The sequence below is a fragment of the Triturus cristatus genome, chromosome 2_2 (genome assembly GCF_964204655.1).
Source record: "Triturus cristatus chromosome 2_2, aTriCri1.1, whole genome shotgun sequence".
In the NCBI taxonomy this organism is placed as follows: Eukaryota; Metazoa; Chordata; class Amphibia; order Caudata; family Salamandridae; genus Triturus; species Triturus cristatus.
In genome coordinates, this window is record NC_140582.1 from 755,052,486 (window position 1) to 755,077,682 (window position 25,197).

The following is a 25,197-nucleotide window of genomic DNA, read 5'->3' on the forward strand; positions in this document are numbered from 1 at the left end:
TGGCACACGAAGGAAGACGCGCCGTGGGGGACTGAGAGGATGTACCGCAGAAAAGTGTTTTCAATGAGTTGTAGGGGGAAGGTGTTGTCGAAACCCCATACCCCAGCCCCATACATCGCGGCTGAGATACATTGTGCCTTATACATTTGCAAAAGTTCCCCAGGCAGCTTCCTGTCCAACTTCTTCACAAAGGTAGCAGGGACGTTAGTTGATCTGCTAAATGTAAATTTTTTCGTGTCAATAGCGCGTGTCCAAGTGTCATTCTGATTAAAAAGGACACCGAGGTACGTGAAAGTACTAGATTACACTATCTTCCTACCATCCAAACGTATGTTCCTACCCATATCCCTCCGAGCACCTGGACCGCAACGCATGACAAATGTCTTTGAAACGTTAATACTTAGGCCCAAATCAAGCATGAAAACATTAAAACTGTCTAACACCCTTTGCAGACCATTTAGAGTACGGGCCATTAACACAGCGTCGTCCGCGTATAAAAGGGCCGGTATAGGCCGCCCTCCTGCTTGGGGAAAATCTTACCCGCTCTTTAGCAGTGCATCAGCCAACCCATTAATGTATAGATTAAAAAGGAAGGGAGCCTGGACACAGCCCTGCCTGACCCCCTTCCTTATAGGGAATGCTTATCTGTGCACTGCCCATCTACCCCATAACGAACACTGGCAGAAGCTCCCTCATATAAGCGCTGCAAAAAGGCAATAATATTGGGGTCCACCCAAATACTTGTCAACGGTACATCTTCTCAGTCCCCCGCGGCACGTCTTCCTTTGTGTGCTATGAGGAACTAGGTCTTTCTTACATAACGGACCTCATTAAATTGGAGCCAACAAGGGTCTCCCATAACCTAACATGTATTACATGTATTACAGAGTCAAACGCTGCCATAAGGTCAACGAAGACTATATATAGTCTCCCCTTTTTAGCTCTTGTATATTTACCTATGATGATGGCCAGATTTAAACTCTGTTCTATAGTGCCCAATCCTTCCCGAAAACCGTAGTGTAAATCTCACAGAACCTGGTTTTCTACCGCCCAATCCTGCAAGCGCTCCAGGACAACACGTCCTGCCACCTTCACCATTGAATGAAGGAGGGAAATTGGTCTGTAACAACCAGGATCTTGACGGTTTCCCTTCTTGAAAATCCGGATAATGATGGACTCCACCCAGGTCTTTGGAAAAGTAGTGCAGGCGCATGCATTAACAAATTGAGTTAAAAGGGGGCCCCATAAAGGAGTGTTAGATTTAAATATGTCAACCGGGACCCTATCGGGGCCGGGGGCCTTGCCCCACTGGCTCCGGGAAAGAGCTATGTCTATTTCCTCTAACGTTATTTGGAGCTTACCTAGATTACAGTGCATAGGATAGGCACCGAGAAATTGCTGGTCAGGGCGGACAGGACCGTTATACACTTTAGAAAAGTGACTGACCCAGACATTTTCTGGTATCGCAATCTCGATAGCAGGGCCTTCCCCCCTAAACAGGGGAGGGGCCCTAAGGACCTTCCAAAAGGCCACAGAGTCCTTTTGTTGAGCTGCTGAATGTAGAGATTCCCAGGCTTCCTCCCGTATGGTTCTTTTTCTATCAGCGATGGCCCTCTTGTAATCTATTCTTGCTTGCCTTACCCCCGCGAATGATCTAGGTTGCCTATGAGTTTAGAGTGAGCTTTAGTGCAGGCATTATTTAACCAGGTTAAAGTTTTTGGCTTATTACGGCATTGTACACTTAATAAACTCCTAACCACGTTAGTTATCTCGAGGAAGGAGTGCACAATGTCGTCCGAAGAGGAATGCTCACTCAGACATGTATCCAAGGAGTGTTTACATTTCAAGATTAGCTGTTTTGTCAATGTCTCAGGGTCCACTTTGAACCAACGCAGGGAATATCCATTCATTCTCTTCAACTCTAAACTGCCTATCACCTTATTCGTCGGTTGCTTCCTCTTAAAGCTTTGGGCAGGAGAATGTAACTTTAAACAGAGCGGGAGATGGTCACTCAAAGAAATATCCCCTATGTTAAAGGACAGCAACCTAGGTGCAAAGGTGCATGAGACTAACATAAAATCAATGGTTGATGCGAGACCTCTCCCGTTAAAAGTCAATGTCATAGACTTAGGGATAGGTACAAGGTCGTTCACAAATCCCAAGTCATACCGAAACAATAAATCATTGAAAAGTTCCCCAGCCTTTGTATGAGCGAAATGAGAATTAAACACCCCCTCATCATTTGGGAGTCCACATGTTCTAAGATCCACTGATTTACATAATGCACAATTAAAATCCCCCATCAGAATTATCGTACTGTTCTTTGATCTCAAATTACAGATAGCATTCAGGGCCTCACCGATTTTTGTAAGCTCGGGCCTGAGTTCGCCCGCTGGCACATTTTTATAAAAATTTACCATAATCATACTCTGTGAGCAATTTATGACTAGTTCAATGATATGATAATAACAATCCCCAGCACAGAATACAATCTTATCCACCACTAGTTTGTTTGAAATATACGTGCACAACCCACCCTTTCGGCCTTCCTCCCAGACCCTTCACCGTAGGAGTGTTAAATATCCTGTAGCCATTGATGTGAATTGGCTCTAAGCCCCATGTTTCCTGCACACTCAGGATTTCAATGCTTTCAATGAACTCGCCCCATACCGGGTTTTGGATCTTAGAGCACAACCCTGTAATGTTCCAAGAGGTGATACTGCATGTGGATGTTACTACTGTGGGTGAAGGACTCTCTTGCATTGAGGGGGGAAGGTGACTCGTACAATTTTGAAGCCCTGCGCTACTGCGATGCTCACTATTGTTTAACTGCAAACATGAGGAGAAATTACTGCCCACAATCTCCCTGAGGTTGTGCAAAGTCGGATGAGGTAACAAATTGGTCACAAAACTCGTACTATCTGTCCTACAGTGCTGAACTACAGGACCATCCACTGGTTTTTCAATCCCCCCATCTGCTGTAACAATACCATATGATGGAATCAACAGTCAGTCAATATCTTCCAGATTGTAAAGAGGTTCAAAAAAGTTGTTTACAGGAACTGACTACCTATGGTAAAAAGAGCCTAAATGGGGTCCCTCCAAGGGAAGCTGAAAGGGTCTGGGAGGATGATAGAAAAATCCAAAGGGACAATGCTTATCCCCTTACTTGTAACCAGCCAAATACCCACCCTTGTCACGGTGGTTCGAACGAGGGCTTGGGAAGCAAAAGAAAGGACTACACAATCTCCAGGCAGTAACTTCTTAGAGGCTCCCACACACCCTATCCGACGGGCCATCCTGAATTCAGCAAAAAGCTCAGTTGTCAGACCAATTTTCCCACTTAGATAGTGCAAGGATTTGTTGCGTAATGTGAACCAGTGTTCGAACTCCCCTTGTGGCAGCGGGGGGACATTCACCAGGACTACGGTAAGCGGTGTTGCTTTCGGCGGAAGATGTAATATCTTCGAGTCTGTGGCACACCCCCCAAAGGGCCTCTGGGGTCCGAAGTTTGAATGAGGCGGAATTCCTGATCCAACCTTACGTAATATCTGCTGATTGGTATTAGCTCTTGGGTTGGCAACATTCAAAGGACCCTGCTGCCGCAATAAATGGGGGGCTCCGATTGACCTGCCTGAGACTGCAAGGGGTCAACCTCTCCGGAAAAAGGACATACTCCTGTCAGAGAAGGTTGTATCATGGAAAGCAAATGTGGGGGAAAGTATGGCGAAGGTTGACCCATTTGGCTCTACTAATCCAGAATGGTGTTCACACTTACCTAGGAAGAAGGTATTGAAAAATCTTGTGAATGAGCTAGCTATTAAAACAGATTTAGAGGTTTTGAGGGTAAAAAGTAGCTTAATCATATGGGGAATGGTGAATTATCTGATACAATCCAATCATACGTAAAAGACACAAAGTATAGGAATTTTAGACAGTGTATATTGAAGCTACGACTGGGGCAAGTGTGCTATTTATTTATGGGAAATGATCTAAGAAGGAGAATGGTCAAAATTCGGGGAATACATTATTATGCCTCTTCTGCCAATCAGGCCAGATACATTCGCTCAACTTATTGTTTTTTCAACACCCTTCTTAGCATAAAGGAATAGACTTCTAATTCCTGTTTTTAGACAAATGGATACCAAAAAAGTTGATGAACTATTAACCTGTATAACGAATCGGGATGCTACCAAAATGGGAAATTTCTAGACGTGAGCAGGATTGAGATAGATCTGAGACATGTATAATAATGTGAGTTATAGAAATGTTATTTTGACGTAAGTTAAAGGACAGATGAACTGGTCTTGTTCCTTTGGTTAAGTAGACAATTATGGTCCAGCTCTGCTTGCTAATTTCCATGTGTTTGTGATCTGATTCTAATGCTAGGTGCTGGGTATAGTAAAATCGAGCCCTGTCTGCTATTATTTTATGTTGCTCTATGCACTGCACTTTTATCTATAATTCATTGCATATTTCACTTTTACAGCACTTATTGCCTTGACTACCCATTCATCAAATGGAGGAATGTATGTATGACCACATAATGGGGAAATTTAATGATATTCTTCTCTTACTTTGCCTAACTTGTTTGAAATAAAGGATGTTGCTAGTAACATTCAAAAGTGTACCAATGACGTTGTTAGTGACCTTATATTGTACTATCTTCTAAGTAATATATTTATTTATTCTGTTAATTGTATAAGGTATTTTATATGTGATTTTACATGAAACGAAATAAGGATATCATTTTAATGATAATTGAATACCTTAGTTTGTATGTATTCATTGTATTGTTCTGATTACTTGCTTTTGTAATGTTTGTTTTGCCTAGATTGCATAGTATCAAACATAAATACACTTGAAACTTGTATCCTTGCTTTGGAGGGCAGACATCATAGGACCTACATACCTTCTCTACCCATTTCACAGTTTTTTACTTTTGAAGAGATTGTTGTGCATCCTTGTAAGAAAGTACCTCCTTTTGTGTGGTCACCACCATTTTGTATGATCTGATGCTGGTGGGTTTTAAACACTATGCAGTGTTTTAGCTCTGACACCCTAAAATATGGTAATATGGTGGCTTATTTAACTTTCCATTAAGGCTGTAGTGTACAGTGTACACAAATGTCACATGTGGACTGCAGCAGCAATTGTGCCGTTCACTAGGATAACAAGGAACACATTGCTTCATGCCTACATGTATAGCCTGACTGTGGTAGCTTTGAACCTGCTGGCAGGCCTGTCACAATAATAGTTTTGACAGGGGGGAACCCTACTGTTTACTGTTCAAAATTAAGGAAGTCACCCCTAAGTAGGCCTTGTAGCCCACAGGGTAGGGACCCTGGCATTTAAAAGTGGAACGTGTAAGCCTCCAATAGCTATTCACACCGTTACAGCTGTAGCTGGTTCTATTAAGAAAAACATTGTTTACTTAATGTGTTATTTCTGTATCTTTTTTGGCTTGAAATAAGCTACAGGAATGGTTCAAACCACTATTTTTAATATTTATGAAAATTCCAATTCAATAGTGACATTGGATTTTAAGATAACTATCCAGGAAAAGTAACTTTGAAAGTTATACTTTCCTTGCCTAATGCCACTGTAGCTAGCATTGGCCTACCTGCAGCTGGCCTGTCAGTGCTGCTTTGATGAGGTGTGAAATACACTGTTTAGGAGTGCCCAGGAACTTCACTAACATAAAAGGGACAAAAAGGAGATTTGTACATTTATAGTTTAGTGATAAGACAAGCTGGAGAAGAGAACTTTTTTGATCCCAAAACTAATCTTTAGTCTCCTAGCTTAAGTCTTTATTGGAGAGTGGGTAATGCCCCAGAACCAGTTTAGAGTGGATGAGTGAGAGTGGACTGCTCCCCTAGGTGTGTCGCAAGCTCCACCCAGGGCCAGAAAGATTTTGACATGTTTGATTTTGCTGAGAATGCTGCATAGTGTCCAGGAGTCACACTATCCACTGGCTATTGAATTGAACAAACTAGCACCTCATTCCAGTTACTAAAAACACCTCCTGGACATGGAGCAGAACAAAAGAGGACTGGGTCTGCTATCTGTAATCTGTGTAGAGACTTAAAGGGATGGACCTGGCCTCTCCTACACCCAGGACTAGGAACTGGACTCCATTGTTCATTTGGTTGACCACCTGTAAGCCTACAGGCACATAAACAGCTGAGAGAGTCCTTTTCCTGGAGTTGCCAGTTGATCAGTTACAACGAGACCAGGACTGGACCTTGCTGGTTAGCCTCTGCTGGAGTGTGTCCTGGTCTGTGCTGGGAGCATTTCATTTGGCTAAGAGACACTGTCCCAGAAAGTCTCAACAGTTGAGGCGTATAAAATCTTTGATCTTCCAAGACCCCTGGAGCATCAGTGGGACGTCACAATAGAACTTAATCCAAGACAGCTTCAGGCTTATCCTGCTGGAAAATTTTGAGTTGCAAAAGGTTCCAAAGGTAGAGATCTTGACAGGCCAAAGATGCACAAAATATATTTTTGCCTTTAAATTTTAAACGTTTATACCTAGGGCTCCCTTTATAAAGATTTTTGTTATTTTGGTTTCATTTTTCTTAATACATTTTTCTTAATGTTTAGAAATTGGTTGGGGGGTTTTATTGCAAATATTTAGCAAATTTTCCTAGGTTAAGTCTGTCTACTCTGTGCCATAACTACCATGGGTTGAGCCCAAGTCTAAAATATTGAAACTGTGTGTTTGCCCTGACAGGATTTTGGCGATTATAATTTGGGTATGACTCACATCCTCCCCAACTAATAACTCATTTTCCTACAATCCTTGAGATACAATACAGTTTGTTTTGTGACTGGTGTAAAATTGCCATTGTGGGTTTATGCATATAAACACAACCTAGCATACAGAAACTCCCAGTATTTTTTGTTGGTTAATTACTTACCATGAAAGCAACTTTTTGCTGGTTCTGTGGTTGTCGCCATATGATGAGTACCAGGAGCAGGAAAAGTACTATAAAAACTGCAAGAAGTCCAATACTCCATGATTCCAGATTCACAATGGCCTGGACTGCGTAAGTAGTCAGAACACTTAAACCACAAATCAGAATAGCTGTGTGAAAGAACCAAAACCACAAACAATTATGGAAAAGAAGACTTGTCATATCTCAAGAAACTACAGAGAAAGGGCTTGAAAACCTTCCCAATATAACATCTCATTATTTATCTCTGACAAATATCACATTACAAACCCTTTTCTGCAATATTCTTATTAAGTATTAAGAAACTTACCCAAGAGACCAACAAGGAAGCTGACTAAAGAAGAAGACAGATCTGTCGGCAGACGTGATGGATAGAGAATATTCCGGAAACTTGTCCGTTGCTCTTGTATGATGCTGATCTGGGACTCATTCTTTGCGGACTCCCTCTCAGATGCCGACAGCATCTCTTTATCCTCTAAGCATTTTGGCTTCTCATAACCCAAGCCTGGCTGATACCTGTCACAAAGAAACATCTTCATTATTGCCTTGTCCAGCTCACCCAATCTGGGCGTAGGCAGCTGTAACTATTTACTGGCAGCCTCGTGGGGCAGCACCTGCAATGGTTCATGGCACTGTGCTTACCAGAGGTGTTTCAAGTGTGGTATGTGAAACACCACACTGTAGACTGCTGAGGCAGGGCTTGGGAAGAGCCACTCCATCAGATTGTGTCTCTTCTTTTCTTGTTTCTCTTCAGACATGTTAAGCAGTTGGTGCTACCATTTATCACGGGAGGGGGAGGCACCCAAACTCAGGTTAGAGTCTCACTGCTCTACACAATAAGATACTTTTAGTATGCTTTTTTGTTTTAGAGCAGTATTAATGTTTGCACTTTAGCAGTAGGATTTTGACATATGCTCTTGAAAAGGCCATCTCCGCTCACCATCCCCCTCCTCCTTAAATGCCTCAGGGCAAAAAGGTTGAAAAATTACACATGAATTCAATTTCACTTTGAACAAGCATTAGCAAGTGGCTCGCGGTGACATGTGATCCCATCAGACAGTCCTGGCTTTTCAGACAACAGCACATTATATTCTGGGTATGGTAGTTTGCTTTTAACACTGTCATTATTGGCTCAAAAATCCCAAAATGCAAAGTGATGTTGGCTAAAAAGCCAGTATTGTGTAAAGGTGTCACACCTAACATGAAGTCACTTGGCAACTATTTTTAAAAATGTTACAAACTGGTTTAGTCCATTTAAAAAAATTGGCTCGCTGTAAGGTGAACATTCAAACACTGATCACATATTTTGAGAGGGTCCACTCTGTATTGCACACCATATATATATAGAAATAAAGTTTAACAATGCAAATTGTTTTGAGCTCTGCAGAGTGAAAAGTTTATGTCAAGCTCCACTAAAACAGAAGAACGGCTTAGCATGGAGAGCAGCAGTACAAAGGTGCTTAACATAAAGAAAAGGTACAGGACAAGTGTCAGCTGCAACAGATGCAGCACAAGGTTCTGTCCAAAACAGAACAGGTACAACACAGGTAGCAACAGTGCAAGCTTCACTTCCTCACAGATATAGGTACAATCGAGCATCAATGTTGCAAGGTTCACTCCATTGCAGAACACATAACGATGGTATTGTACTAATATTTATGTAACATTTTCAATACTCCTTGCCAGGCCTACAGTACTTTTGGGATAACAGCAGTGAAAACTCCCCATCTTCATAGAACATGTACAAAAGAGCCTGTGCAACCCCGTCCCCCACAGAATGTCTTCACTTTAAGGCACGTCTTCCTCCCTTACATGAGAAGTGCAAGTTTGGCAGCAGCAGTGCAAGCTTCCCTGCCTCGTAGAACACATACAGATTGGTAACAGCAAACAAGCCTCCTGTTTTCACAGAAGAGCGCCCCAGGCTTTCTCCCCAGCAGACCAAATGTGATACAGATATGGGACATGTTTCCATTGCTTACAGAATATGAATAGTTTAAGGCATCAGTGGCAGCTAGGTTATACACGGGTCTCTGGAGCATGTGCTTAATCCACTTCTTTCAGGGCATATGTAGATGTATGAATGAATTTAAAAATTGAATGCTAACATCACTCTTGATCAGGCGTCATTCTCTGTCAGCACATAATCACTCTCTTTCATGCCTCCTTCTTTCACTCACAGTGCTGTCAGTGATTTTTCTGATAGTCCTGCTGTGGTCTCTCTGAGTTCTGCTTTAGATAAAAAATAAAATAAAAAAGAACGGATTGGATTCTATTATGTGTGTGGACTACTTTTGTAGCTGCAAAACTGGTTTCTGCTGATACCATTGCTGATAAACAACCCTGTTAATCAATGCATAAAGCTACCTGAACCAAACAGCCAATGGCTGAAATGGCTGTCCAAAATACTCTTTCTATATTTGTAAATGTTTGTTCTGCGCTGTGTGCATTACACAACCCAAAGCACACAACATTTGTATGAAGTGTGTTCTGTGATAACATGAGCTCTTGGCAGACCACTAAAGCTGTCTGGGCCTTATACAAATATCACATTTCTGAACATGTCAAAATGTGCAGGTAAGATTGTCCTAAATGAGGCTTACCTGAGGATGAGAACACAGGCTGCCACAAGTGAATAGGCAAGAAGGGTGCCCACAGACATCATGTCCACCAGAGCCTTCAGGTCAAAAAGAAATGCCATTACAGCTAAAAGAAAGCACAAACATAGTGATCAAACTAACTTATCAGGTGCCAAAGTGAAGGTCAGCCACCAACATATTAGCATGACGTTCATTACTGCAGTGGTAGGTACAATTAGGGCTTCCATTTTTTAGTGTTGCCAACAATAACTACAGACCTATACAGGGTCTACATGTTGGTTTCATTCTGTATAGTTAAAAAAAAATGCAGAACTTATGGATATATACATTTCAGAGACAGGAAATGTAAGAAATTGTGTTGTTGGTTGACTGGGGTGTGAACTCCAGTCAATCAGCAACCACAATCCTTCGCAGGGTGAGGCACAAGCCAACCCCAAATCAACCTGCTCTCGAACCTTTGGTAGCTTAGCAGAGAGTAGTCAGGCTTAACTTAGAGACACTTCAAACAGTAACACAGTGAAAACATTCCACAAAAGGATTCCACACCAGTATAAAGAAAAGAAGTGAACTTTAATAAATAAAACAAGACCAAAACAACAAATATCCAATAAGTAGAACCAAAGTTATGCCAATTAAAAGATTTTAGTGATAATAGCCAGGCCTGGGCGTAGCTCGCAGAGTTTTGCTAAGCGGAACTTTGCGAAGTTACAAAAAAACTCTGCGAAGTTCCGCGAGTGACGGAGTGTAGTGCGAACTGCAGTTTGTGCTGGTATTCCTGCAGCTCAGGTAGAAATTCTACCCGAGCGGCAGCTCGCACTTACAAACTTACCATTCGCTATCGCGGGGAAAAAACTCTGCTGTACATCGCGAAGTGCAGTTTACAGCACTCCGTGAGTGCAGGACACTCTGCAAACTCCGCGAACGGACGAAGTTCACCGCCCAGGCCTAATAATAGCACTAAAACGCTTGAAGCGCCAACTGTGGATATCTGGTCATGCCAGACAAAAGTCATAACGTCAGGCTAGCTGCGATGGAGCATGGGCCGACTACAGGGACCCAGTTAGGCCCATTGTACAAAGTACCTAAATCCTGGCTTGCAAAGCGTTTTGAGGATCCCTTGTCGAGATGCATCACACAGCTGAAGTGATGCGTCTGTTCCAAGATTCGATGAAGCTGTGGTGTGAGGGCCTGTGGGACTTATCATGTGAAGCCCAACGTCAAGGATGTGGGGTGGTTCCGAAGAGCTTTAAGACTGCGATGCAGAGTCTGATGCTGAGGCTGCCACCGAGGTTGGATGCGTGGGACTACACCAAGGATGTGTCACACAGTGGCGGTTCTAGGGGACTGTGGCGGAGAGGCGGGTGTTTGTGATGGGTCCAATCCATGCAGCATGTTGCAGTCCAAAATATTGACTGTCCTTCCAGCAGCACAGCAGTGCATCTTCCTGGCAGAGTATACACAGATCCAGAACTGTACTGAAGAGTTAGTGTCTGAAATCCAGTATTTATACCCATTATTGCCTTTGAAGTGGGAGAGAAGCTTATACAGGCGTGTCTTTAAGTGCACAGGTGCCCTGCCTCCCCTGCCCTGACTCCAGACTAACTAAGGATAACCAGGATAAGGGAGTTACACCCTTTAGATAACCCCAGCCCACCCTCTTGGTAGCTTGGCAGGAGCAGACAGGCTTATCCCAAAGGCAATGTGTAAAGTATTTGTACCCAAACACACAGTAACACAATGAAAACACCACAAATGGGTGCTACACCAGTTTAGACAAATAAAGTACCTTTATCTAAACCAAACAAGACCAAAACGACATAAATCCAAAGTACATATATCAAAATATTACTTTTAAAAGGTTTCAAGCAATTTTGTCCATAGAAATCTATGGATTAGTGATTTTACACAATGTACATTCAAATGCGTCAAAAATCACATGGCAAAACAGCTGTGAAGAAGGGAAGCATAGAAAAACACAGCAATGCTTTGGCTCCTGATTTTTCGGGGAGGCGATGCATGCAGGAGAAGTGTTGCATGGAATCCGGACTGTAAGGGGAAGCAGTGCATCGATTCCAAGACAAATTTGGTCTATGGATGATGCGTCGGAAAACTTGCCATACATGTGCGATGCATGGGGATCCGTATGCGCTGGAGGTCGAAGCAACAGTGGCTAAACAGGCGCTGTGTTGATTTTCAGGATTCTTTAGTTCTTTGCAGTTCTCTGCAACAGGATCAACCTCCATGGGCCCAGAATTGATTTTGCACCATAAGGCAGGTCAGAACTCCCAGCAATGGAGCTCAAGGATACTGGAGGTAAAGTCTTTGTGTCCATTAGACTTCAGAACACGAGGCAAACTCAACACTAAGATCTTGGAGATCTTAATTAAACATGATACCACAGCAGGGCAAAGGTTTCAGTCCTTCCCTCTGCCCACAGACAGAAGCAGCAACTGCAAGCCAACCCAACAAAGCAACACACAGCAAAGGGGCAGTATTCCTCCTGGCAGCTCTTCATCTCTTCTTCTTGGTAGGGTCCTCTTAGTTCCAGAAGTGATCTAAAGTTCTGAAGCTTTATATCCAATACTTAAATCCCATTTTCTCTTTGTAGTCTTTGTTTCCAGAGTCTCTGAGTTCACCAAAAACCAGTTCTGTCCTCCCTGGTCTAGCTTCGCTACAGGAGGTAGGTGGAGACAGCATTGTGCAGCGCTGACACAGCCTATTCAGGTGCTAGTGAAAACAACTCCTACCACTCTTAAATGCAGCCTAGCTATGAGTCACCCAGGAAAGGCAGGACACACCTCAATTCCCCTTGTGAATGTCTAGAGTGAATACACATCACCAACTCCTGTCACTCAAAACCAGACGGTGAATATACACAAAAAAAGTATACACTCCAAATCTTTAGCTGTTCCCAATTGAAAATTACACATGTAAAATGTTACAAGGAGGCTCCAATGATAGTCTATGGGAGAGCTAGTCCTTGCAATGGTGAAAAACGAAATACACAGTATTTCACTATCAGAACATGTAACACAAATCTGTACATGTCCTACCATTCACATACACCGCGCCCTTGCCTATGGGGTACCTTGGGCCTACCTTAGGGGTGACTAACAGGTAGTAAAAGGGAAGGGTTAGGCCTGGCAAGTTGGGCACTTGCCAAGTCTACATAGTTAAAACTGCGTGCAGACACTGCAGTGGCAGGTCTGAGTCATATTTGGAAAAGGCTATTTGTGTGGGTGGCACAACCAGTACTGCAGGCCCACTACTAGCATCTGAGTTACAGTCCCTGGCACCATCAGTTTACTTTACTAGTGACTTACCATTAAGTCAAATATGCCAATAATGGATAACTAATCATAATGACAATTTACATAGGCAGCACTTGCACTTTGACACTGATCAGCACTGGCAAAGTGCCCAAAGCATTATAGCCAGCAAAAAACGAAATCCAGCACACAGTCAAAAACGCAGTGGGTAGAGGCAAAAGGTCAGGGGAAACCTGGTCAAGGATGCCAAGTCTAACAAACATTATTCAATGGGAGAGGTTGGCCTTGCAGTAGTAAAAACACAAGTGTTTTCACTACCAGGACATGTAAACCTCAAAAGTACATGTCCAATGTGTTGCATGCAGTATACCCAGGCCTTTGGGCTGTCCAGAGCCTACCTTAGTAGTGACTTATATGTATTAAAAAGGAAGGTTTGGGCCAAATGGTTTACTTTGCAAGGTTGAAATGGCAGTTTAATCCTGAACACACAGGCTGCAATGGCAGGCCTGAGACATGTTACTTAAGTGGGTGGCACAATCTGTGCTGAAGGTCCACTAGTAGGATTTAGTTTACAGGCCCTGGGCACTGAGTACAACTGTACTAGGGACTTACAGGTAAATTAAATATGACAAATGAGCATCACCCAATCCAAACACTATTTAAGGGGTGAGCACGTGCACTTTAGCACTGGTTAGCAGTGGTGCAGAGCCCAGAGTCCTAAGGCCAGAAAAAACAAGATGAGCAAAAATGAGGGGAAGAATGCAAAACGTTTGGGGAAAGACCACCATAAGGCTGATAGTTCTAACAGGGAGGTAGTGATAAAACATACATGGTCACGGTGCCATATTGTCCTCTATTGCTAAGACTGTCTTTGGAGTCAAATAATGTAACAAATATTCACAGGCACAATTAAAAATGAATATTAAATATGACTTGTGTAATATAAAAAATTCATAATGGGTATCATTGTAAGATGGTCCTATATTGCCAGGTTTACTCAGAGAGCATGCTTTATGTGATTTGATGTAAGTTCGTTCAGTAGTTTTTGACATATTCATGGTTAAAAAAGGTGATAGTGGAATTTAAAGGCTAACACTTTTGTATATCTTATCAGTTGAAAAGCAATTTGTTAATGGTTATAAATTGGGCACGTTGAGGAATATGCCTGAAATTTGGCATAATACACTTACTACATTCAGATTTCTATTGTTTGCCGAGAGAGAGAGTTATAGTTACTTCAGTTAACTATGACTGGTGAATTACAGTGGTTTTTGTTTTGTTGTTTAAAAATGCAACATTTTTACTGACATTCTCACTTAACTACAACTTCCCTTTAACCTTAGGTTTTTGCATTAAAATGTTTCAACTTTTTTTAAATTGTAAAGTGAGATATTATAGCCATATCTAGTTATAGCGTCATTTTAACCTTTGGTTTTTTCAGTGAATTTCCAGTTTTAAAAAAAAACTTCAAGTAATATTTTATCACCATACTTAACTAGGCCTCCCCCATGCCACCCACAGCTTTTGCCTGTTTGCGGTATGGATTTGGCAGCAGGGCCTGACTACAAGCACTGAATGTCCACTAGGCTGCCAACCGCGCACAATCTTTGTCCGTGCACAGTGTGGGGTTAACCTTATGTCTGGTAACCTCACTCATTGTTAGGGCAAGATAGACAAGGAACAATTGTCAGGCAGAATCCATGGTCCCTTTCATGGTCCCCAAGACCCAGGTTAATGTTCACCTTTGGGATTTGTTCCCAAGAAAGTACCAGGGAAATATTGTTTGATTCATATCCTGTGCAACCTGATTATTGAAAGAGTAATTGGCCAAGACTACATGTTTTGCATTTTTAGATCTACTTAGTTTGACTAGGCCATTGATGACAACAAAAAAAATGGAAGAGTGGCCATGACACCAAAATATGACATTTGCATTCAGGCTATCACAAGTGCACACAGAAGACGTAAGTTTCTAGTGATTTCTATTTGACTGCAATTTCATTGTTGGTAAGGGACTTCTTATGGTATTCTAAATTTTCTGAGTGTATTTTAAGGCATTTATTTTCTTCCTGGAACAAGTAGTTATACACATGGTGATGTCATATAATATTGTGCACTATCGCAAGACTTTTTGTTCATGATCCCAACCTTACTTTAGTGGCCTTGGCTAATTCTTTGGGTGTCCTACTAGTTCCAAACCAGACAGAGGGTCTAACTAAGAAGCCATCCTTTTTGGGAATCTAAATTGATTTGCAATAATATAAACACATTGTACACATGGGAAATATACTTCAATTCCAGCATGTTATGGAAGCTTGCATTCATCCTCTAAGACACCCCTGCATCTGCAGCAGGGGCTGGTGGGGCAGGTACATTTTCTTCTCCAAGAACACCCCCCACCACAAGTGGGACGAGCAGTTTCCAAGAATACAACAGGAGACATGTTAGGACTCAAGCAAAACATTACCGCACAAGACTTTCAATGGAAGTAATGATGGGGGGCGTTGAGGATTTGGGTCGATGTTTGTAATTAGATGCCAGTTGCTTCTAAGGTTATGTTAGCTTTATACACAGACGCTACTGGAAGGATAGGTTTTGAAAAACTCTTTCATAGAAAAGAATGCATGAAATATTGGCCCTAGAAACGGTTACAGAGTGACCCGATCAAGAATGTGAAATGTTTGCAGTTGTTCCAAATCCTAGTAGCGGTGCACATCTGGGGAGGCAATTATAAGGTGCAAAGGATGGTGTTTTCGTCTAAAAGTCTGTCAGCGGTAGTGATGGACCCAAGGAAAAAAAAAGGCAACTAGGACGTAGAGCAGTTCTTTCTTGCAGGTTTGATGCAAGTGGAAAGACTTACTCACTTTGCCTTAGACAACATCCTCAATTTCCTTAAAAGACAGAGGACAGCGCACAAGTCCTATGGTCAAATGACAAGGCAGCTGTCGACAACTCACTTTATGCCAATACAAGGCGAGGAGCTGGACCCAATGAAGACCTCGATCGTTTTAAAAGTAATGACTGAAGATAAATTAGATTACTTGTTAAGCATGCTCCCATGGTTTGTGGTTCTTCCTTCAAATATTACTGTTTCAGCACATCTATGCACATCTATGCACTTGCCTCCTTGGGCACTTTTGGGGGATCAGAGCTGGTAGTGGATACAGCACTGGACTCAGTGTAGGGCATTACATTGGCAGCTGTACGTCTCTATGATAACAGTTTTTCGTAATGACTAGGAATCTAAAATGGATTGGGCAGGTAGGTACATGCTGGCACATTGAGCCTGCAAATGTGGCTTTTAGAGGGTCCTATACTGAGAATGTCGCTGGTGCAGGACATAGAGCGCTCGCTCATTTCAACCTTAATAAGGGTGAAGTAGGTCACCTTTGACCACTTTACAGTTTCTTAAGGTCGGCCAATTAGTCCTGTTTCTCTTCCCATTCCTTCAGGCTAGAGACACTAACTTCAACAGCTGGCATTGAGTTTGTGCTCTGATTAGGTTCGGGCGGTGGGGTGCTAGAAGTTTACACGTCCCCATCAGATTGAATGCTATTTCCCTTCTACTTTCTGCAGCTGCTCTGCCAAAACCCCATTAGAGGATATGTTGCTATGGTCACTCCTTTATTTGAAGAGCATCTGAAAGATTCCAGGTTCTGGGGTGCATGGTTTACAAGAAATCTACAAATAATGATCACACTTCCTGGTCATAGAAGGTTTGAAGCTGAAGCAAGTGTCATTTTAGTTGAAATAAGCCATGGCATTTGGGACTATTCGGGAGCCACACATCTTGATTTTCTAAAGGGAAGATGAAAGGCAGACTGGCAAAGCTAGTAATAATGTGGCTGATATAGAGGTGTATACTATGTGAGACAACACTGATTGCTAGAAGTACTCCATTACGAAACGGTTGCTAAATGCACTCCACTAAGAAAACAAACCAGGTGTTTGAAAAAAAATTGTCGATTTACTCCCCTTGTGATTCCGCATGGATTACTGCAGTTACAAACCAGGAAACTATTTTTTTTTACTTATTGGGTGCATCTGTCTGGGTTGTATGCCAGAATACTTTTTGACATAAGTATTGTGTCCTAAATATTGTTTACAAAAATAGGATCCCACTGAGGGTAGATGTTCTACTATTGCACCAATGGGTTGATATTTTTGTGAAAGGTCTTTAGGACACAATATTCATGTCAGTTGGTATGATAATGATATTGTAGCTTTCCAAGTTGCTCTAAGATTTATATAGTGCTTAATTTGCAGAAATAAGTGCCAGGATTCAAAGTTTTTCTCAGAATTCTGCTGGCGGCACTGCGGGATGGTAGGGTTGCCAAATTCCACAGTTGACTAATCTTGATTCCACCTCATGCATCTTTCATCCACCACCATAGACTCCCTGTCTCTGACCTCCCTCTTGGATGATCTTTTTCTTCCCTACTTTTTCTCTTTATTTCAGTTTTATCCTTCATATTTCCTACTTTTCATCCCTTCTCTCTCTTGTTCTGGTTCAAAGTCTGATGATGGAAAATAAGTGCGGGTATCTATAAATGAGTGTCAGCGGGCCCCACCACAAACCAAAGGCTTAAAACAGTCCATGAAGGTCAGCAAGAGCACAACTTATCTCAATGTGGGCGGTCTTAAAAAAAGATTAATGTTTAAAGGGACAAATGTTGTTGCCTGATAAAGGGGCGGGGTATTGGGGTGGTTTAACTCTAGATGTATGGACTATTATCTGCCATGTGGACAAACCTTTAATTATATTTAAAATTCTTTCCTCTAAAAGCAATCTTTCAATTGCACCTTAAGTAGTTGGAATTTTTCCTTTATTTTTTTTTCCTTTATTGGGTCAGAGAATAGGCAAATCCAGGTCATGTTTATGTGATTAAGAACTGGTATTATTAAACCTCCACATCGGATTAACTAGAAACAAAGGTTATGGGGCTTTTTCAAAATGAAAGTCAGGTTTACTTAATCCATTTTAGGCTGAAATCACGGGATACTGTATTCAGAATGCAAACACCATTCAGAGAGGCCTGCAAATCTCTTGTAACATTCATTAACACAGATGCAAGTGCACGAGAATTCACTTTTCACGTATCTATTTTGTAGAAACCTGGGTAATGCTGCTGCCTCAAAAGGAGTTGCTGCCAATGTACAGTAAGGTCTATTTAAATGCTCTGCTTTGGTTTTAGCTCTAAAATATGAACTCTAAGCACTACCTATGACAGAATCATGGAAAAAAGAAATAGAGTTTAAAGCCATTCATAAACACTTATCTGACTAACATTCAGGTTCCTGGATATATAAAGGAAAGCCAGGAGAACATGGAGCCAAAAAGATGCAATAAAACTTTTCTCTATTTTATGTGTCACGTTTGTGAATTTGTTGGCAGAGATATCCCAGAAGGCGTCCTGCCTTCAGCACTGTAACCAGCCAGATGCTGTACAATATATCTACTAACACAATCACACCATACTCGGTTTTATATATTTTCCTGCCAAAATAGTGTATTAAGAATTTCAATGGGCAGAATATTGTGAAGATAAGCATATAAAAGTATGTATAGATTTACTATTCTTAATTTAATATCTGCATACTTTCAACATAAAGGGACTATCCCCTTAACTTGCCAGAACATGGGCAGCATGTTGTGGTGGCCATTACAGCCCTTGGAAAAATGATTCCCATTGAAATGCATTGCAGTGAATGCTAGGTTTTGGCGGTCACAAAAAGTAACTCATGTAAAGGGTTTTAACAGATTTTAGTCACAATATAAATCATTTGTTGGAGGTGCAATGCTAATTCTAGACATTCTGGTTAGTTCTCAGGTGATTTTACCCTGTGAAAAATGCTGACCTTCGGCTAGGATTTGATGGAACATGTTTGAGAGAGAACTGTTTTTTCTCATGATTATGAGATAGAGATTATGGAATGTGCTCCTGAAGATAACATTAGAGTACATTTTCCATATTTTAACGCTAATCTCCCGCAGCCATGTGAGAGCAAAGTCAGACATTTTGAGAAAAACATGTACTTCCAACAGCAGCAGTTGATTCCCCGGTGTTCAACTGCGCCCCCACCACAATGTTCTAAACGCGCTACTAGACTGTTAACATTTAATATTTATGTGAAATGCGTGACACACCTGAATGCCATTGTGATGTACTCAAAGCTATACAATGTAAAGGAGTTCTTTTCGAAGTTGACAAAATGAGGGGGCTTGATTTTGCCATAGAAATGATGGTTAGTGTTCCAGAAATCTAAAACAAGGACACACTTTACGAGTTCTCAAATATCTTCCTCTTCAATGTCAGTAAAACATTCTGAGATACAGACTGAAACATACTTTCAACACAAGCAGAAGTCTGCTAACTTCCTAGTGATCAACTTCACCTTCACCTTCAACACGGTGTTTGTTATAAAGAACATCTAGCACACAAACATTCTATATCTACTCAGTGACTAACGTAACAAGGCGTGGAAAATATAAGCTGAGCATGCTCACAGTTATATCGTTTATTTAGCAGTTTTAATTTTTTGTGATTTAACTCTATAAATGATACATGTGACTGTTTAAAACAAGTACTACATTTTTGGGATGATTGTAGGCAAGGATTGCAAGGCGTTTCTAAATTTTAAGTGGGAAGTTAAATCGTCTTGAGCTGCTTAATGCTGTAGAAGCTTTCTACAATTGAACTGCAAAATGAATTAATATTTTTGCTCTACATTTGACTCCACACATGCATATTAACATGGAGTTATCGCAATTGAAACAAATTCATTATGATGTGTTAAAGTGTTCTTTTTCTTGCTTAGATTTAACTAAGCCTCAATTTAGCCTCATAGTCATTGTGAAAATGGATGCAAAATCATGATGTTCGATCTGTGTTTACGTTTCTTCTTTGACGCTACATACAGCAAGTCGTGGATTGGTTATTTTGGATGACACACTGTTCTTGCTAAAGAAGGCCATTTGGAACATCTTCAAGGGTCTTCCTGCGAACACCCGGTACTGCATTTATTCACAATCGTTCTCTGTTGATTCTCTGGATCACATAAGGTCAGAAGGGGCCATCAGTGTTCATGGACTGGATTAGTGCTGCGGTGCTATGGTTATGAGATGTTTTGAAATGAGAAAATATAGTTTGCTAGAGCAACCATCATACCATGCTGACTTTGCAATCCTTCTTGTTCTCTTGGATCTTTGTTATGGATGCTGCTTCATCTTCTATTGATTTGTTGCATATAGAGACTTCAATTACTTCTTGATTTTGCCTTTATTACTGTATTATTCTGCGCTTGAAATCTTATTGGGCCATTTACTTCTATGCATGTCAATGAGATTACCACTGCTCCTGCATGTACCAGGTATTGTACCTTGTATTTGTAATAAACCTTCATGGTTTTCTCTAAATTTCTGGTCTCAAACTCACTTTTTGAGTCAACCCTTCCTTCTTAATTGTATTTTGAAATGTTGTTTTGAATTTGGTCTCTGGGGACACATTACCTCATGGACTTTGAGGTTAACACTATCTCCGATCCACCCACTATTGTGTGCACTATTCTCATGCAGATTTTCAAGGGGTACAGCACCCCCACAATCACAATACCTGTTATTGACTTGCAAGTCAAACGTTTGAATCCAGACAGACACTACCATACCTTCTCCCTCCTGAAATGCAGTAAGTGAGCAGAATGATAGGAAAAATGTTATGCATTACCGCCATGCAGATCATATGTGTGATCATGATGAGGGATTCCCTTCCTTCTCTCTTTCGGAAGTGGGAGAAATTACCACCACTGAGTTGAGTAACAGCAACATCTATTTTTAGAGGTGCTGAGAGACTCTTAATTTGCATGCACTCAATCCACTGCACTGTCCTACCAGTTTTAAATGAGAGGACAATTTATTCTGAAGCAACTGGTAATAAAGCAAGCTGCAATACATTTTAAAAAAAATCAAACATCTAACTTTCCTTTTCTGTAAGAGCAAAACGGCTCAGGCCTTTCAGAGAGATTGCTTATCACAGGCACCAACAAGTCGAGCAGCATTTTCAATGGAAAATGGAGGAAGAAGACACGAATGTGGAATGTTGGGGTGTAAGATGGAATGTTTGTACATGTTTGGAATGTGGGGTGGATGCAAAAACGGGTAAACGATGGTTGCATCTTTTACTCCACGCGTATTTTCTTTTGCAGTAAGCCGCATGTCAGCACCACACATTAGCTTACTGTGGTGTAAGTTTACCCTTCATTAGCCACAGCAAGACAGCCTCGGGCTTGGATTCAAAATTGGCTTGGGCACCAAAATAAAAATGCCATACGTTAGTGGAATAAAAAGCTAAAAAGATGTCCCATGTTTGCATACTAGAGCAGTTTTGAACTTGTAAAAACACATCGTATATTTGTTTTGCAAGGCATGGAAGGCTGCATGGATTTGAGAGTGGTGCAGGCAATGTTTGCTTTAATAATCAGGAAATCAAGAGTAAACACCTGTCCAGCAGACTGTATAACAGCGTCATAAGCAGCCATAAAACTGGCCCATACACTGACTGACCTGTCAGACTAGACCTTCCATCATTGCCCTAGAGGCCAGTCTGACCCTGTTTGCAGGATATCAGCAAACAAGAGGAAATTTCTGTAACACTAGAGGGTGGACAGCTATTGGCTAAAGGGCTTTACCATACTGAGCTGGCACCCACGAGGACTTTGATACAGTCCATTCCCTGAATCACCACATTTTCATTATCAATGCTAGACTTCTCATAGTCTCAACATCATGGAGGGTGACTGTAAAGCAAACCATCCAGGCAGATCTCTGCCTCTCTCTCTTTTCGCCCTGTCCCTGTCTGCCCCTCCTGCCAAGACTTTAATAACTTCAGACTAGAGAACATAACTCCTGCAATCAGCAAAGGAAATGGATCGAAAAATATAAAGAAACCATGCACATAAAACAGGACCCACAGAGTAAATTATACCACCAGTTTACTACAATCATAATCTGCCTGTCACACCTCTTCAGTACAATACAATACAAGAGATCATATTTCTGGTCACTCAAGCACAACAACAGAAACGCTTCCAGCAGAGAATCTGGCCATGTACAATGCTGTTCCAACCATGCGCTCTCTCCCTGGTGTAGTGCATTACCCATCCAAATAATGCATTTAAGCGCTGAAAAGAGCTACATAAATACTACTAACAGTGGCGGCTAGTGACATTTAAAAGAGGTGTGCCAATCGAGCCGAACGGCTCTTGAAGAACACACTAAATGCCAATGTCTGTAAGCATTAATTTGGGCAAGCCTTCCTAAACGTAAAGCCAGGCACACAAAACCAAGAGGCAAGAAGGGGCAGATATTCAGCTCCCTTCCCGGTCATCCAAAAAAAGAGTCCCACTCTCAGTCCAGGGCTCACAATTTATGTCTTTACCCTTGACTCCTATCCCTCACCCTCTGCTTCGCCACCCCCACCCGAGACTCCTACCTGGTCCGGCGGTCAAAATTTCAGCATACTGGGCAGGCTAACGGGCCCTTGGCTGGGGATGGTAGGTAGGCACAAGTGAGTGGACAGCGACACCGTAGTGCGGGCAGTGGTGTCATACCCAGAAACACTGGGCGCACTACGACCCCCTTCACCTGCTCCAGGGAGGAGAGTGCAAAGGTAGAACTGCCGACCCTCTGCCCCCGAAGACCGGAAAGGGTGTCCACGAATGGTGTTTGTGAGGCAGAATAGAGGGCAGTGAAAGGAGGGAAGCCCCAGTGTGACAGTAACCAATCCATTTAGTCACTTGTGTTCTGGGGCAGACAGGAAAGACATCCCCGTCTTCAGTTCTGTACTCCAGCTCACCACGTCGCTTTGGATCACAACTACGACAATAGTGTTAATTGAGTAACGTAAAGTACCACAGCCTGTTTCACAGCACTTACTGTTTAACAACCACAATTCTAAATTCCTCACACAAGCAGTGGTGGTAAGCACAGGCGAAGGCTTGCTTTGAGGGCACAGGTTGATAGTCGGCCTATATGAACACAACAGGCTTGTCCTCACTGACAACCCACTGTCTATTTTGCAATATGGTCATTCAGATCTAATTCTCTCATCTCTGGACTCCGGCTCTTCCGCTCTCTGAATTAGATGTAGGTTTCTTGATGCCTAACAATACAGCCAACAAACCTAACCAATCCTGGAGCTGCTCTCATGCCGTTTTCAGCAATAGAGTAGCGCTATGATTGGTTGGAGCAGGCTGGCCCAGCTCTCCTTTTTAGGTCTCGCCTGAGCCAGCGCGCATGCGCTGCTCTGCGAGGCTTTTAGTAAGGGCTTTAAAACTCTGAACACATGCCTGTGCGTGTGCTTTTTATTAAATCTCCCGCTATTGGCCTTTGCATGCATCTGTCTATGAAAGACAGCACACAATTGGCCCAAGGAGGGTGCATGTCCCCCCTTCTCTCTCCCCTGGCCTAGGGTGCTCGGGAGCGAGCAGCAGTGCCGTCTGTTTCAAATTATCGTGCCCAAGTCTTGCGTTAATTGGAAACAGATGGCGGTCGCGCTGGCCCTGGTGCACTTTTGCTCCAAACGCGCCGCCGCCGCCGATCTGGCACACGCAGCCGCGCATGTTTTGGATTTAGGCGGCTCGGGCTGGTCATGTCACGTGACAAACTTCAGGAAACCTTGTTGATTTGGAAGTTATTCTCAAGGTCATAAATTCACACAGCACAAATATTCCAACTTCATTCTTATGCATGTAAATAACAGGAAACTGGAGTCTATTAAAATAAAGGTCCGGATAATGGCATCTTCTGTTAAATATTAATTCTTATCTTCAGTGCGTTGTTTTGTAGTCATTGATGATTGTTTTATAGTGGGTAACTTGTTTTGACCGTTTCTGCCAGCACATGAGAGTTTGGGTCTTTTTTCGAAGGAGGTTCCACTTGTTTTTATGCTTCCAATAGGCAAATTCACACATGATTTCACCGGGGCAATCACTATACAGAATGGAGGCAGGAGCAGTGGTGTACTGGCAGTAAGGTGGGTGAGCTTAATAGTGCGGAAGATCATGCGCAAATTATTTATTTTCACGGGGAGCACAATGCAGCCAAATAGATTGCTCAGCCGTGATTACGGAGACTCTGCGTTTCTTTGCAGCCATAGCGCTTAGTCCACAGTGCAGCTTCCCTCGCACTTTTATTTTTCAAGACATTTTTTTGTTGCATTTTATATAACTTGAACTTCACCCGAAGGTATTGGAGCGGTTTACATAATAAGCACTAGTTAGTTACATCAAACATGGTCACTCATATTTTCCTTAAGGTACGGAGAGATTCCTCGATTTGGCCAGAATAACCTGGTAGCTCTGGTCGTAACGCTAGATCCTCTCCCTTGCCCGACATCTTGAGAACATGTCAGGGCCCCTTTCACCATGTCAGTTCTGCTCTCCGGAGTCCCTAGGCATCCACCTGACACCTTTAGAGCACAGTGCGTGACCTTCAGCCAGCATAGGCGACGCACTGTATGCCTCGTTCCATGGCATCCTATTTTGTTATGACTAGTAGTGTACCTCTTGCTTGCTTTGCTTAGGACATTGCGAAGTCCAGTGTGTGGGGCTACAGCTCCATACCCTCTTATGCTGTGCTGCTGGATGTCTCCTCTTGGATGGCATGGTAGCTGAGTCACTCCATAGTGTAGAGAAGACCCAGAGGGAGGGTCAGATTGACGCTAGAAACAGATCCTGATAACCACCCAAAAAGAGTTTTCGCTAAACATTGCTTAGTATTGAGTGGCTGATTTTTTGAGAAATGTCAAAGGCTGCGGGACATTGGGGGCAGTTTCTATTCACTAAGTTAGTTCCTATAATTTCTGTTGCGAAGATCAACAATGGACTAGACAGGTTTCTGAAGTTACATTGAAAGAACGTGATGCTCACAGTACTTGATATTTTACTGTTTAATAGTTTTTTATACTAAGTTTGACAAAAAGTAACTCAAGTCAACACGTGTTTCGAGAACTATTACTTCATTTGTTGCTTCATCAGAACTCCCAGTATTGGCGAAATAATTAACTTGTATTGATTGTTTTATTGATTTTACTGATTATTTAACATGCCAAACATTTTTACTGCTCGGCTCGTGCACAGACTTTTGGCTCGGCTCTCCCTTATAATGTATTGGCTCGCCCACCTCTACCACACAATGCCTGCAATGACATGGAAACACACTATATGCAGCTTCTGAACGTGCACAAAGAGAAAATATTTCCCCGCACTTCTTTCGCCGTGCACAGGCGCACTCTGTATGAAGCTCTTGCGCTCCATTACAACAGACAGAAACGGTCTCCTTAGAGCACCGGCACCGTCCGCGTAGAAATGTTCTCTAAT

The 25,197-nt window shown here is 42.2% G+C and overlaps 1 protein-coding gene across 5 annotated transcripts in view; it reads right to left on the reverse strand.

The window, feature by feature from the left end:
- Positions 1-25,197, reverse strand: part of SLC7A2 (solute carrier family 7 member 2) — a 445,257-nt gene that overhangs the window by 32,924 nt on the left and 387,136 nt on the right. For all 5 annotated transcript variants that reach the window (XM_085642005.1, XM_085642009.1, XM_085642008.1 and 2 more), the window contains exons 8-10: positions 9,557-9,659; positions 7,267-7,472; positions 6,921-7,087 (exon numbers count right to left, since the gene is read on the reverse strand). In XM_085642005.1, coding sequence (XP_085498131.1) covers positions 6,921-7,087; positions 7,267-7,472; positions 9,557-9,659 — 476 coding nt within the window. The remainder of the gene's footprint in view (positions 1-6,920; positions 7,088-7,266; positions 7,473-9,556; positions 9,660-25,197) is intronic.